The sequence below is a fragment of the Centruroides vittatus genome, unplaced genomic scaffold, assembly GCF_030686945.1.
Source record: "Centruroides vittatus isolate TY-2023 unplaced genomic scaffold, ASM3068694v2 contig_1322, whole genome shotgun sequence".
NCBI lineage: Eukaryota > Metazoa > Arthropoda > Arachnida > Scorpiones > Buthidae > Centruroides > Centruroides vittatus.
This window is the reverse complement of record NW_027120842.1, coordinates 297,880-314,864: the sequence shown is the minus strand read 5'-3', so window position 1 is coordinate 314,864 and position 16,985 is coordinate 297,880. Positions and strand designations below refer to the sequence as shown.

Sequence of the window (16,985 nt, the reverse complement as noted above, 5' to 3'; positions counted from 1 at the left end):
ACTATATATAATATTGTTTTGTAGTACAACAAGGCTTTTCTAAATCAATTTCTCTGTAGGACTAAGTGGAAGCAGATACAAAAGCATCTTTTAGTTATGTCTATGATGCATTAGTCCTTCCATGACACCATTCTATAACTAGATTTATGTTTCAACTAAACAATTTAAGAGCACCATAACATAACATTATGAAGCAGTCCCATACAGAGTAAAGGAGTGACTGAATATGAATATCAGATAGTAGTGAATAATTTTGAATGATCCAGTTGAATAGTTACCTAGATGCCCAAACACACAATAATACGAGGATACTTGAAAACAAGATATATAAAGTTCAACCACTAAATACACATTTAAGACAAGATATTCCATTCTTGATCTCAACTTAACCTAAGACAATGGAGTCTAAGGATCCCTTCCTATCGACGATGATGGTGTTACTATTATATTATTGAATACTTTGTTGCTTTCCATGGAGAATGAATGTTAATGCCTTTTTCAACCATAACACATGTTATTGTGTAGTTTCTAAAAGTCGTTTATCAATGAAACAACAGAACACCATGCACAGTTTATAATTTATTTAATATTTATTATTTAACTATGGTTATAGGCCTACTGGGAGGTTTGCCCACTTGTTCAAAAATTTATATTTATTATTCACAAATCCACTGACTTGTGAATAGTAGAATTTGTAGATAAGTGACCAACTTCCCATTCTCTTTGCTCAACCCCTTCTTGTTTCACTCACTTGTTTTAAAATTGTGACCTGAAAAAATCAAAAGTGTCATGACAACTTTAAGCTAAGTGTATGTTAAGTGTATGTATATAATATAATATAATATAATAATATCTTATATATAAAATTCTCGTGTCACAATGTTAGTTACCTTACTCCTCCGAAACGGCTTTACCGATTTTTATCAAATTTTATATGCATATTCAGTAGGTCTGAGAATCGGCTACTATCTATTTTTCATACCCCTACACCATTTCCCCCTTTCAAAAATATATTTATATATGAATTAAGGCTTTTATGTCCAACAGATGGCGCTAACTTCCGACGACCTAAGTTTGCTTTTCTGTCAGGCATTATGCTTTTCTGTGAGAATGGACTGAAGCAGATCATTTTCTATCTATCTATATAAATAAAATATAACGTTCGTTTGTTCCTACCGATTCCTTTGAAATTTTGACACAACGTTGCATTCGAATACGCACGTGTTTTTATATAATATACATGTCGAAATTCCCCCCAGTGGGGGAAGATGGACGGGATTAAGGCTTACCGTGAAGAACTCGGCTTCTATTATACTATTTTACGTGCGGTTTTTTGCGTTTTTAATTGCTTTTTAATAGGTTACGTCAACAGAATATACACTAAAAAGGGATTTTTCGATATTCCCCAGCGGGAAAAGTGACGGGATTAAGGCTTACTGTGAAGAACTCGGCTTTTATTATACTATTTTAGACGCGTTTTTGATTGCGTTTTAATAGGGTACGTCAAGAGAATGTACACTAAGAAGGGATTTTTTGAAATTCCCCCCACGGGGGAAGTGTTATACATTTATAATACATACATTTTGAGCCACAACAACGCGTGGCCGGGTCAGCTAGTGTATATATATATATATATAGAGAGAGAGAGAGAGAGTAGATAAAGTGATTAAATTCACAAGGTATTTGGGTTATTCAAGAAATTCAAATATTCAAAATGGCTACAAGAATTTTTTCAAATATAGTAGTACAAATTAGTGCATTATCTTCTAGAGTCTTCTTTCATAATCTCATAAATATCCTGCAAAAAAATTTAATTAAATGGACAAATGTTTTTGACTCCTTAATAGGCCAGCTTCAGGTTACATATCAAACTTATAGAATTCAATGTTTGATTAATAGAATTCTATTAGTCAAATTCTGTATAGGTTTATGATATGTGACCCAAAGCTGGCCTATTAAGGAGGTCAAAAAGTTTGTCCATTTAATTAATCATTTGCTGGAATTTATGAAGGTTGTCTGCTTGTCTTCTAGCTTCTAGAGTCTTCAATTTATAAAAGAATTACTTAAAATATTCTAAATAGAATTCTAATTAATTCAATAATTTATTAACTTCATTGAAACATTTTCACTGTAGTTCAACTGTAGGAAGTGTTATACATTTATAATAGATACATTTTGAGCCAGAGCAACATGTGGCGGGTACTGCTAGTCTTTTAATAAAATATGATGACAAGTGATGCCACCAAAATTTTAAGTGTTGCCGGGAAAGTTGAGCAACTCATTGCTGGTTTATTTCATGTACATTTGACTGTACATATTACTACATTTCATTAAACAGAAAATATTTCTCACAATAAACAGAAATTAGATTGGCAATAAATTTTTATACTAATATTTTTAACATTAAAATGTGTAAATATTAGCACTTTCTGTTTACTTACATAAACACTAAACTAAACTCAAAACCATTTGCCAAATGCTTTAACTAATTATCAGATATTTTGGGATTTAATTTTCAGGTATATTTTAAATCAATAAGTAGGCCTAAGTAATTTTACGTAAAGATAAATGCATCCATCATCTTATATTCATATTAATAATTAAGTATATAAGATAAAATTCACAATAATATTGGATTAAAGCATTGAATAACTTTTTAAATTACATAATCATGTTTCTGATATGAAATTTTTGATATATTGTATGTTTAAGACATCAAGAGATGTCATACAAAGAACATATAAGAATACAATGACTAGCAAAAACAAAATGTTTAAAAATAAAACAAATACGTCAAAGACAATCTAAATTACTGACGGTAAAAATATTGCAACTGAAGTAAAATATATAAATCTGAATCTTTGAAAACAATATATAAGAGAAATTATATATTTATTATCTTTGAAAATATCTGTCAACTGTATCCATTTAAAATACAAAAACAATAATTTAACATGCAAATTCTTCATTTTTCATCTTAAATTATTCTACACTCTTTGGGGAAAAAAAAAAAAAAGCTACTATAATAGCATACAGTTCATAGAAATGTTCAATTTTAAATGTTTTCACATCTACATTATCCTCAGCAAATGTAAATATAAATTTATTTACTTTAGTAAGGCTTTCTTGACTGATCTGTTCATTTCAGCAATTTTGAGATCAAATACTTCAAGTGAAAATAACCACATCTTTATTGATAAATCATTCTGTATTTAATATATTCATTTGTATCAGAAATTGTTACAATTATATCTAATGATTTATGAACGTTAGTCAGGTTAAAAATGTATTTCTACCTTTTCTAGTTTAAAATTTTATATAAATGATGAAGTTTTAGATCCTTCTATCTATTCTCCATATATATGTATTTCTTAAATAATATATAGCATCAAAAATTAATTTAATCTATCTATTTTAAAACTTAATTCATGATTTAGAAATTTATATTAAACATACTGATCATTAAGACAAAAAACTAATGTTTAAAATTACAAGTGGAATAGATATTTAGTAATTATCCAGTATGAAGAGTTTGTATAAAAAACTTTCTTGGTTTATTTTATAAACCTGCTTCAGGTTTGAAATTATACAATTCAAAATTCCTAGATTGGAATGTTTCAAATATTCAATGATGTTATTTATAAAATTTTCTTTAAATATTGTAAGTCTGTACACATAAATATATATTTTTGAACAATTATATATTAATGAAATACAGAATATATAAATAATGAAAATACAAATAAAGTGAACCACAGGAATTTCACATGCCTATGCATTTTTTACATATAATTAATTAATCTGTAGGATTGTCTAAAAACAATTGCCACACATTACATATGGATTCTGATTCATGGTTGATACAATTATTTTTTTAATGTGAAATTGAATATTTCCAATGTTTCTAGTCCCAAATTATTTAAGGTGTTGATTTTCTTAAAAATAAACTAATAGTACTTCACACCAAAGAGATTACTTGAAAGAAAAACTCTGACTTTTGATGTTGAACTGTAGTATCATTCAGAAATGAAAAAAATTCAAGTGGCAAGTGCTATATGCTACCTGCTGCAGTAATTAAGTGAATGTAATATTTTTTAAATTATATCATTTTTTGTAAGAATTATAGTTTAGTTTATTATTTTGTTAAATTTTTGGCCAATAGATGGCATTATGTGTAAATCAGAAAACTGAACATAAATAGAAATAAACAGATTTACAGAAATTTAATAGATATTTTGGGGTGGAATGTTCAACATTATCTAAGTTAGAAGAATGTAAATATAACTGTTGAGTTTTGTAGCAATTGGTTGAATGGCCTAGGAGTGTATAGTGAACGAACAAACAAACATCCTTATTTATATACAGGGTGGTTATAATTAAATTGCCCTACTCAGACCTGTCTAGAGCCCGTTCTCGTGGACGTATTTTGATGAAACTTGGTATATATTATATGGACCATGGGGAAAAGGAAAATGCAAAAAAAAATATTTAGTTCGAATTTTTATGCCTTACATCATTGTAAGGCATTTTGAACATATAATTGATGCAAATGGATTGCACATTGAACAAATGTGAATAAAAAACTTTTTGAGTGTTTCCATTTTGTGTTTCTTGTTCTTCATGTGCTATTTTTTCTCCTAGTGGTAAAAATTCGAACTAAATATTTTTTGCATTTTCTTTTTCCCCGTGGTCCATATAACATATACCAAGTTTCATCAAAATACGTCCATGAGAACGGGCTCTAGACAGGTCTGAGTAGGGCAACTTTAATTATAACCACCCTGTATTTTATAATATATATATATATATAATATTATATAATGCTATAATAATGGTAATATAAATACCACTAAACTAGCCTATACATTAGAAGTTTAATCAAAGATAATATAGGCAAACAATTAGAAAAAATAGCATAGTTCAAATTGATTTTTATAATTAAAAAAATGAAACTTTAATAAATATTAATTATAATCATTACTAAGATATACACAAAACAATAAACAACCTAGCTTTATTTTTTTAATATTATTCATAAATTAATTTCTTAGAAAGATCATATTACTTTAATTTGCATAAACAATTAACATTTTTATTACTCACATAAAACTAAATTAAAATCTTTTCAAAATTAATACAAGAGTTACTTCATAAATCAAGATAACCAGTTTTTTTTTTTTGAGTAAATGCATTTCAGTGAAAAAATTTTAGTATATATATTAAAGAATACAATATACTCTACCAAATAATATTAGACAGATCAGTTATATGTGAAAGGTTTAGATAAGGAAAGCAAGAAATAATGCACAATTTAAACATAATGCTGTATATTTCTTTATTCCTTCACCACTGGTTAATCTTGCTACATTGGAAATGTCTTCTCATGTACAGTACAAAAGCATTACCGATAAAATAACTTTCACTTTAGGTAACAAATCCTAACTACAAGGTGAAAGCAACATGACTGCTCTAGGACCTCTCACCCAGCATCATAAAAGGGTCTTGACACTGTTGTATGTTTGATTATTATTGCAAAGAAAGATAATATTGTAAAGCTGTTCGAGGCATTTATCCCTAATTGCATGATGTAGGCCAGCGATTCCCAACCTTCTTAGCTCCGCAACCCCCCCAAATAGTAAGTATAAATAAAATTAATATTTCGTGATCCCCCACCCAAAAGAATAATAACAGTAAGCCTTACTATTACTAATTGAATTTTGACTGTAATTATAAATGTAAACAAATGCAACCATCACATTAGTTTCTTTTCTTTACATGTGTACTTATTGTAAGTAAAATGTTTATAAGTTTATAATAAATGATTTTTTTCTCATAAAATGATTTCATTATTGTTTTGCAACCCCCTTTAATATCACTGCGATTCCCTTGGGAGTCGCGACCCCCAGGTTGAGAAATGCTGATGTAGGCTATTTGTACATAGGTCTTGTATGCAGCATTCACAGTATGACAATATGGAACAAAATGACAAAATTTCTGGACATCATATGTAAAAATTACCATTACTTTCACAGGGTTTTGTCAAAACTTGTACTTTTGCAGAAATTCTTAATGTTGCCATTCAGTAAAATAATGTTTAGGCCCTGAGCCATGTTTCATTGATCACAACTATCCTATTCATTGTATTGTCTACTTTATGTTTGTATCATTCCAACTTCACATGTTGTTTCATAATTTTTGCACTTCATTCAGTTTACATACCACCAATTTCACTGAAATTTTATGCATCTATAGATATTGTAAAATTCTATACACAGTTGTCTAGTCAATGCCTATATGTGTTTAACTCCTTCAGAGACCATTGCTAGTCTTCTCCATGCATTGGGCAATCATGATGTAAGTAATATCAGTACATGTAGTTGAAGGTAACCCTTTACATGGCATGTCGGCATTTGCTTCTCTTCTATGCTGGAATGATGCTAACCTTTCAGCAGTTCCGTATGATAGCGTATAATTAACCAAAATCTAATTTTCACCAACTGTGTGACACAGTTGTGTTTTTGCCACTGAATATTGCTATTTTCAAGTAAGTATACTATCTCAGCTGACTAGAATTCATTCCTGACAAAGGTTGAAAATGCACAAATATTGTGTAAGTCCTGTGATGTGCTTGAATGTCGCACCATTTAGTAGCAGCACTAGATACTTGATGTAAGTTTCTTAACAGTTTGTTTTATAATTCTGGTCAGAGTTTGGGATTAGGCAGAAAAAAATGTCATGATTTATGAAGTAAACCTCATTTAAGTATATAACCTAATTGCTCTGAATAAATCTACAAAAAAATATAAAATTCTACATTGTTATTCTAAGTTTATAAGTTAAAATTCAGAACATGTTTTTTTTTACTTAGGTCACACACAAAATATAAAATATCTGATTAAATAATTTCTATTAAATTATATATATATATATATATATATATATATCTTGATAATTATATAAAACATAAATAAAAGAAAATAATAGTTTGATTAATATATTTAGACTATCAACAATGAAGAGCTGCATAAAAAAGTGACATCTATAATTTTTAAGTCATTATCTGCCAACTCAAACAAAAATAAAGCAATTTCACATAAAAACCTTAACTTCATATCATCTTTATTTTTAAAAATGCAATTAGTACTTTCCATTTCAACATTAAAAATATATTAAATATTCAATAAAAATTAATAAATAAAAATTCAAATAAACATCAAAACACATGCATGATTATAGAAATCATCAATTAATTAATGTTTTTTTATTTTTGCAATTTTATTTGTGTTATATTATATTATTAGTATCTTTATTTTAAAATTAAATTTTCAAGTTTGTGTCCTCATGATCAATAATGTTTTATGTAGCACATAAAACATTATTACTATTCTTACAATGCCAAATGTAGTATCCAAAGCTGGAAGAAAAAGCATATAAATTGCAAAGTTTTACCTGATATAATGAATATTAAATTTGTATATAAATTATTACTATTAGTTTTAAAAATTAAATTTGCACTAAGATAGAAATAATATAAATATATATATATATATTAATTAAAAAAGAAAAAAATATATATTAATTAAATGATTGCTTAGAAAACAATACATCTTTAGCAAGATGAATAAAATTAAATTAGGATTTCTTCAGGCAATAAATTGCAACAGATGTAGAAAAATCACATAGCACAACGCTGATAAAGAATTCAGATAATTTCATTTTAATTATGGACAAAGCTACAGATGGTAGCTGTAAGCTCTTTTCCCAATTAACAAATTCCCATTAAATTCAAAGAATAAAAACATTCATGCCCAAAGAGAAAACTAAATCCTTATCCTAACACACAAGGAAGAATAACTTGGACATCAAAGCAGCAGAGTTAGTCAAATACTTGCTTTTAGGGCTTGATTTAAAAGATTACAATTCAGTGTATTTCAAAGCCTAATGATGAGAATATAAAAGAAAAAAATTCTGTATTTTATCCTCATGCAGAATTAATAATTTGAAGTACACAAATAAGGAAGTATTCAATGTCTTCTATAATGCATATTATTTATAAAATACATTTTTTCTTCTTTAATTTTCATAAAAATTTCTTTAGTACAAAAAATAAATTAATCTGAATTTTATGTCTGATATTTCTAATAAATTATTGAAAATAAATGAGATAAATATTATTATTAAAATACAATAAAAAGCATATTTCATACGTTTTCATAGCTGTGATTTTTTCCCCGAATGAAATTCTTTTATGCTATTTGAATCAACATAATGACCCTACAATGATAAAACTGTCCTTGCTGACTTTAGATTGCATATGAACTGTCAACATCACATGATGTTTAATTCTGAAAGGAAGACAAGAAATAAATAAGTCTTTGTAAACTGTCTTGAATATTTTCATTCTAACCCTTGGAGGCATTTAATTATAAATTATATCTTTAAAGAAAAAAAATATAAATATATATATATATATATTATAAATTTAAACCTTTAAACAAACAATGAGACTATTAATAAAAATTATACTTTCTTTATTATTTAATTATTGTTAATTGTAATTCCTGATAACTAACCATTAAAAAAATAAAGATTTAATTACCTAAATTAATTTTGTTTTTGAAGTATTACATTATAAAACATTATAAAATTAGAAATTGGCTTCAAAATATGCACATGAAGAGTTTTCTAAACAATCATTCAATTGTTAACTTATACTAGAAATGATACTATATAAAAAATTATAATATTTACATACTTAGGATGTGCTTCTGTCTGTATTCTTGATTTACTTTCCAAAAACCTATTCTTCTGTCTTAAAAGCTCACTTGTCAATGGTATTCTTCCACATGTCCTTTCCATTTTCAATTCACTATCTTCATGCACAGTAGGAAGTACATCCAAACCGTCCCTAGAACTTGAACTACTACATGACCTACTATTTCTCAACGAATCACTCAATGCCATATTATTTTGAATCGACCTGATGTGTTGTAAATACACGTCGGATTCTAAAAAATTTGGATATGCGGTACACATCATCAATTCTTCGACTTCTTTCTGAGCCGGATCATAAATACTCTGATCTGTACATAGTTTATTATTGATTTTTTGTTCTATTTTCCTTTTAGTTTCAGGTTTGATATCTTTTAAAGCCTGTTTAATATACCTTTTGTAAAGGAGTTTATTAAGTTGATTGATTTGAGCTTTATCGTTCGGATCGTACTTTTTTAATCCTTCGCAAGCTAGCCAAAATTCTAGAAGTATTTCACACTTTTCTTGTTTTAAATATTTCTGAAATAATTTTACTCCTTCGGCATCTTCCAGCAAAGTCTTTAAATTTTTTGCCCATTTTAAATACACCGGCGTACTCCGATCCGAATTAGGTATCGAAGCATTCGCACTCTCCGTCATTTCGCACTCCACTTTATCATCTTTTGTACTACATTTATTTTCACATTCGGTTTCTTCCGACACAATTTCACCTGTAGGAGACTGTAAATGGCTGCCCTGAAGTTTATCGTTATCCCAAAATTCACCAGTCTTATCCACTTCTTCGCAATTATACAATTCGGGACCTTCGCCGTACTGTTGAAAATTACAATAACTTCCCGTATCTCCTTTAATCAAATTCGGGGATTCGGACCTGACATCATTCATATCCTGTCCCAAATCTGAATTTGGCACCAAATCTTTTGCCTTTTCAACTGATGATATAGGCTGACATATATCATTCATTTTTACACTCGGCACCTGTTCACAGTGCTTATTTAAAGTCACAATCAACTCCACATTTTCTTCGTAAGGACCATTTCCCACATTACAGAGTTTCCATAATATCTAAAAATAGAAAAATAATTACACATAACTAAAAAATTATTTCAGAAAAAAAATTATAGTCTCTATATAATTACATTTAAATATCCCATTCAACAAAAGATAAGTCTAAAAACCGAATTATATGCTTTAAATTAATAACTAATTTTTAATTATTTTCGAATATTGTTCTTAACAGATTGTATAATAAGCTATCATTAAATGACGAAACAGACGTCCAATTGCTAGAATTAACTTTCAAACGAAAAAAATCACACAAAAATTTAAGTTAGAAAAAAAAATAATAATGATAATAAAAAGATCCAGAGTTAATAAAGCATTTATATTTCTCTCTCATCAAACAGTTGTGAAAATAATTTCAACTTTTTGTGGCTGGTTATTTAATGGAGTTATGGTTCATATAAGACATATAATCGACACAGATGACAATGGAAGTTTTTATTTTATTTTATTTTTTTATTCTTTCAGACTGATTAAAACACGAACATAAAAGCAAGTCCATAGCAAGCCAGACCACGGCTTAGCTTCCGGCAGCTTTACAGTGGGACGGTAAATGCAGCTAATTACAAGGCAGCACAGACAGAACACTTCCTCCCCACACATACCGACACACCCTCCTCTCTCACTTCTAGACAGAACTAGCCCAGTGGACAGAGTAATAATCATGCATACAAAAATACACTATACGGCTTATATATAAAAGTTTTCATTATAAACAATGCCCGTGTAAAAATTAACAGCGGTGCGATTTTATAACCCATCGGTAAAACTCCGAAATAGTTAAGAACGACGCATTACAAGTATTCCTTTCTTCTAAAACAAGTATTATATTGTACGTTTCTGTTAACAGCCTATGGTAGAGGCAGGTGAGTTTGCAAAATGCCCCGGGGGAACGTATAAAGCAGACACACGCTCGACAAACAATATCATCGATTGTTCCCATCCAAGAAGGAATGAGACGAGTGGATGGCCTCATCCCTGGAACCAACGTAATACCCGAAGTAGTTTCATTCTCTAGAATATGGCAAACTACGTAAATGGAAATTAGAACGCTTCCATTACTTGTCTGCAATGACCATTACGAAATTCACCTTGAAGTTTTATTAATTGACAACTGCCAAATTAGATGATCCACAGAAGAAAAAAACAACAAGGAATTTCGAGCCGAAAGGAGAACGCTTTGATAAAAACTAAGAAAAAAAAAGACATTTTTATTTTAAGTAAGCTTAAGTGGTCGCCTACGTGGAGCTTTATCGTCCATTCGGAAGATTTAAACCCGTCTAAAAATATCAAAATTAAGTATAATATATATAAATATATTATCTAAACACACGATCATTAGCATCCTCTCGGCAGATAATTAAAACTAAGTTGCGCTATTTAGTTTGGCCAATAAATATCGGAACCACTTAAGCGCTACGTTATTTTATCCTCGAGGGAACGGCTATCTTGTCTCCAAAAGTCATTGATTTCATCCGTTAATCACATCCCGACAAATCCCATGTTTCTCCAAATGGATCGAGTACATCCTCTAACCGTCTCTTTCGATTCTGTTTAAGCAGAGAACGTTAAAAGTCTCGGCAAATTAATAGAAAAATGGTAGCGATTATATAGAGGGGGGAGAAAAATGCGTGTATCCATTTTTCTGTTGACTAATGATTAAAAACCCGAAAGGACAGGAAAAAACGCGAGTGTCCAGGTTAAAATTTCAACAGCGAGTATAATTATAAGACGAGGGGAAAGAAAAAAAAACACACAGAAAAAGAAGCGGGACGGCAGAGTCGCGGCCTACAGAGATAGTAAAGAGAAGACAAAAAAATGCTGTGTTTATTTTTACAGAGCAGAACTACACAAGATAACCGTTGTGCTGAACAAGGTTTTAAATAACCCACTCCTATCGTTGCCGTCACTTCGGCTCTAAACTCATTGATTTGACCGAAAGTTGACTTAATGGAACACGTGACCGCGCCCGAACCAATGGGACGAATACGCGAGTATTTACTACCAGGCCTTCAATTCGTTTAAAAACAGGCAAAAATTTTATCAGATTTTTCGATATGGAGTCATTAAACGATTTTTTTCCCTTCTTTTCTTTTTCCTTCCGAGGAAGGCACCATTACGATTCTGGGGAAGGAGAGTGTGGCACGCAGCGTCTACTATGGCAATGGTATCGTCTAAACCGTACCATTAAGCAACTTTTGATGCCTTAGCACCGAAACGAGATCCTGTTTCTCCGACATGCCGACGTGTAAACTACCCGTTAATAACAGGGTGCTAGTCCTACAATTGATTTCGGCCTGAGAAGGGACAAGTTCTAACCAGAAAAACAGTCCATCTGGAGTATCCCGCAGGCATGACCGGTTCTTTTTTCCCTCTTTCTCTATCTCTCTCTTCTTCTGTACATACAACGCATACACGGTATACTTTTCCAGAAACTCGAGGCAGGTACGCGATATACTGAACACGGCCTGTACTATGAGGGGGTGACGAATGTGCGAGGGGGTAAGAATGAAGCCACACCCGAGTGAGGGTGGAGTGGGTCGCCCTTCTTCGCAATCGATAGCGTTATTTAAAGTCACTGACTGCCTATACTCAGCTACTACAGTTAGGTATAAATCAGAAACGTATTTTTGAAATTGCGCGGTCGGATTTATCATCGTAAAACTGCACTAGGAGGGAGAAAATGGAATTTAAAGAGGCCTGATCTGCTACTTAATGGGTGAAACTGCATTTTTGGAAGGAGGGATTTAAAATATACAATGTGTTTTATAAATTAAACTTCATACACTATATGAACCACATATTTTATTTACTATTTTTATAAAATTAACGATTTGTAAGCGTAAAAGAAAAAACAATATTCCTTTTAAAGGTGAGCAATGCTCAGCACTTAAACTTGAAAACAGAATTATAATTTACCAGTGGGAAAGTTGCCAATTCATGCAAATCTTCACATATAGTAACTAGAAAAAGAATAGTTTGCAGACTTTATAACAAAAGAATTTTTTCTCCTGAAAGTAACCATTGTAGCTGCCTCTAATAATTCAACCTAATATGGTGCCTCACATTGTCATTATTTTCCTAGCTCCAGTCCGCATTTAAAAGATACATACATAATTGGATGGTAATTAAATTCAAAATAGCAAAACTGGAAATCTAAATGTCAATTGCTATATAATTTTTGATTAAATAATGAGATAACAAATGAAAATTAACTTTAAGTAACTTAGTTTAGTTACTAAATAATTCTTTTTAATACATTCACTAGCACTAAAATCTTTTTAACTAATCACTTTATAATTGTTTCCGAACATTTCGACAAATGTACTCTAAAATACAACCACCACCTTAAGAAGGAATTAGAAGAAGGAATAATCTACACCCATCTTATAACATTAAATGTACATCACCATAATTTATAACTTCCCCCTTCAAATATATAATTACATTCAAAGTAAAAGTTATCAATTTATTAAGCTTCGGCATTAATTTGTATATTTAGATGCTCTCAAACATCAGAAAAAGCTCAAGATGTTTGATAAATGAGAATTAACTTTTGACAAAAATATAAAAATTAAATTAAAATATTCAAATTCTTTTTAAGAATATAATAAAATGGCAACTGAATTTAGTCTGTTTACGAATGCTATTAATTTCGAACAGAACTTTTATTAAAATTTTGAAAAATTCATTGCCGTAATCACGTTATCACAAATACTCTCTCTTATACTAGAAACTTTCGCAATGTTTGAATTAAAGATTACAGAACACTTGTCTTATTCTACATAGCGATAAAGAAAAAGACTCCACCCAAAACTTTTTTCGGTATCTACTGATTATTCTAAAGTAATCGGTAGACTTTACAAGAATTAAATGTTTACAAGTTGTCATATGTCAAGTGCTTACAGAACATTTTAAATTTCTCATGTGCAGGATTACAGCAACAACTGATTCAATTCTATATTTTTTCATTTTCACGAACAAAGTATTTAAAATATAATTAAATTTAAATCACTATAAACCTTATTCAAAATTAAAATAAAAACAATTAAACATGTTTTAAAATTTACATATATTTTTCTAAAAGTAATTTAAATTATCTTTATTTACAAAATATAAATTTTTATAATGTAGTGAGCTTACATAATGTATGAGAGTTCAGTTTTATAAAACCCAACTTAATTTGTTATGGCAGTTTTTATAACACTAAGAAAGCTGTAAATAATTGAGTTGGAGCCAGATGACAATTTGTCTGTTAATTGTCAGATTTTAATCACTTCTGTAAAGCATTTATTTAGAATCTCTATTATATATCACATATTCTCTATAAAAGAAAATTGTTCTTACTACAGCACTCTGTAGGTAATTGGTTTTTTTTTTTTTTTTGGTCAGATCAAACTAATTCTAAATCAAATAGGCAATTGTCTTTACATTCTTAATTACAAATGAAAGTAATAAGCTATCGAAATTTTCTAGAAATCACAATTAATGGCAGCAAAAGCAATATAATAATACTTTTCGATTTATCTTAACAGCAGTTTATTACTTTGTGCTTAGAAGTATATTCAATGGAATATGTATTTTACTTAGATCATAAAACTTTATGGTACTAAATTATATTACCGGTCATTATAAAAACTGTTTTAAATATATTATCACAAAGCATTTAATTATTTGCAAGAATAAATTTTTAAAATAAATTTAAATATAGTTTAGAGTAAATATTCATTTGTGTATCAGCTATTCAGCGTATCAAAAGTTTTATATCCTAAGCAAATTAAAAATAGGTTTAATATTAATAGTATTAAAAACCAACCTATAGGCTGAGGAGAGAGAGCCATCTTCTGTTTTTAATACAGTATTAAGATATAATAATTAAATCAAAGAATTAAATTATATCATCATCATCATCATCATCAGAAACACAATTAAAATTAATTTCAAAATTTACTTTTAATATCAAATTCTTATGGTTTAGTTAGTAACTTATTAAATATTCCTTCAATAGAGATTTGGCTATGACTTCTAATAAATAACTATTTTGATTCCTAAATGCCAGAAAAATTTGTCGTTCAATATGTGCAATCATTAATAGATACATAAATTATACATTTTGTATTACATGCATTTGTCCATGCCTTATTAAACTTACAGTATGATCAATTATAAATATTCTTTATCAATATAAAGACCTGAAATAATTCTTTAATCTACATCACTATACTGATGTTAAATGTCATTCAGTCTTTTCAATTTAAGATCTTATCGAAGAACATAAAATATAGTTATTCATAATTGATTCTAGATTTCTATCTCCACAAAAAAAAAAAAAAAAAAAAGTAATGCTTGGATGCAGTTTTTTTCCCTTACAACTTACAAAACTATTTGATAATTAAGCACCAAAAAATCTAAATTTGAATAGTTCAAATATGTGATAATTAGCATCAACTCAATTAATTAAATAATGATACTCTTATTAAAAGGAATTTATGAACAGAAAACCTTTTACAAGACTTAAAGTAAATAAATTAAATTAAACAGTTCTAATCAGCATTGTTTGATTTTTATTACATCTTCAGATTAATTATTTATTTGGCTTAATTTAAGCCAAATAATGTAGATTCTAAGAAAAAGTGGGTCAACTGAAAGTACAGTTTGGAATCCAGTTCTATTAAGAAAAACTCAATTCTTTCTTAATCCATAAAGACATAAATATGGAGATTTGACTAAAATTACAATTTTTTAATCTAAATTATGGGAACAAAATGAAATCATCTTTAAAATTTATATAAAATGATTAAGAGCATATAAAAATTTCTAGATTTTTACTGGTGTAAGTATCTAATTCTATCTTTTAATCATTCAATAAATGTATCACATATAAAACCAAAAGCAATTCTGATAAACAGGAAATAAAACAAAAATTTAACACAAATTTCAGAAAAAAAAAAATTCAGCAAACAATTTATAAAGAACACTAAAAAAAACTAACTAACTCGTTTAAATAACAATCCATTATATTATTATGATTCTCACTTTTTACTTATAAAGGAATAAGTTAAACTTTTATAGTTTTAAAGTAAGTTGATATGTCTTATTTGCATTTACATAATTAAACATTTTCATCCAATTTTTACATCCCAAACACAGCATTCTCCACAGATATGGACGACAATGTACTGTACATAAAAGTTATCATTTGAATGAATAGTGTATTATCTAATGTGTTCTGTATACAACAGTTGGATATTTTGACACAAATGTTACTATAGTAACTTACTATATATTATAACATCAATACAGTATAAGAGATACACCAGAATACCAAACACACCAACAATTGAAATTGATTAATTTCCACAGAAAAACAGCATGTGTTATTAACACTACAAAAACAACAACAGCACGCGAATTCTTGTGTATTCTCCGTGTGTTTAACGATTTCTTCACGATTGTAAGAGATAAAATTTGTTTTAAATTTAAAAATAAAACTTCAAGTTTTATAACTTAAGTTCTAACCTGAAAGATTGAATCCTCTCTTTAATCCATTGCTGATCTCGTATCCTTATATATACACCTGTTTAGTATCCATTACAGTTTGAACTTAACACCCGTTCATATTTAACGATTTATAATAACGACTTTCTATCTTTTTTCCCCGACTTTCAACTTTGACTTGACTTCCATGTCCGACGCCGACCCCTTCGACGGACACTGACGTCACGAGGAAGTTTGTCGTTTAGTCCAATGGCGTACGAGAATATTATTATGTACGGAAATTCGCACCGGCCTTTGTTCCTAACTTAGTTTATTTTTCTGCCACTAGGATAGTTTAAGATTTAATCGCCGTATTGTTTTTCCCATTTGGGCTATTTTTTCGTATTTTTTATTCGGATTATTATTATTTTTATATAATAAAATAATCGTGGTAAATATTTATATTTTTAGTAGTTCTTTTATTATTTATTTTAATTTTATTTTTATTTTAAATTGTATAAATGTTGAGGATGTTCATGCCGAACCATAAACATCGGCAGCGCTGATTTGAAATTCTGGTTTTAGTAGTTTCGAAATTATATTTAAAAATTTATTTATTTTATCTTCTTAAGTCAAAATTGACGAATTATGTATTTTATCTTTTATAAAAGTCA

At 28.9% G+C, this 16,985-nt stretch overlaps 1 protein-coding gene across 1 annotated transcript in view; it reads right to left on the bottom strand.

The window, feature by feature from the left end:
• LOC136990676 (axin-1-like) overlaps nucleotides 1-16,592 on the bottom strand; it is a 34,222-nt gene extending 17,630 nt beyond the window's left edge. The window contains exons 1-2 of the mRNA XM_067289085.1: nucleotides 16,354-16,592; nucleotides 8,756-9,837 (exon numbers count right to left, since the gene is read on the bottom strand). Coding sequence (XP_067145186.1) covers nucleotides 8,756-9,735 — 980 coding nt within the window. The 5' untranslated portion in view covers nucleotides 9,736-9,837; nucleotides 16,354-16,592. The remainder of the gene's footprint in view (nucleotides 1-8,755; nucleotides 9,838-16,353) is intronic.
• Nucleotides 16,593-16,985: the final 393 nt, after the last annotated feature.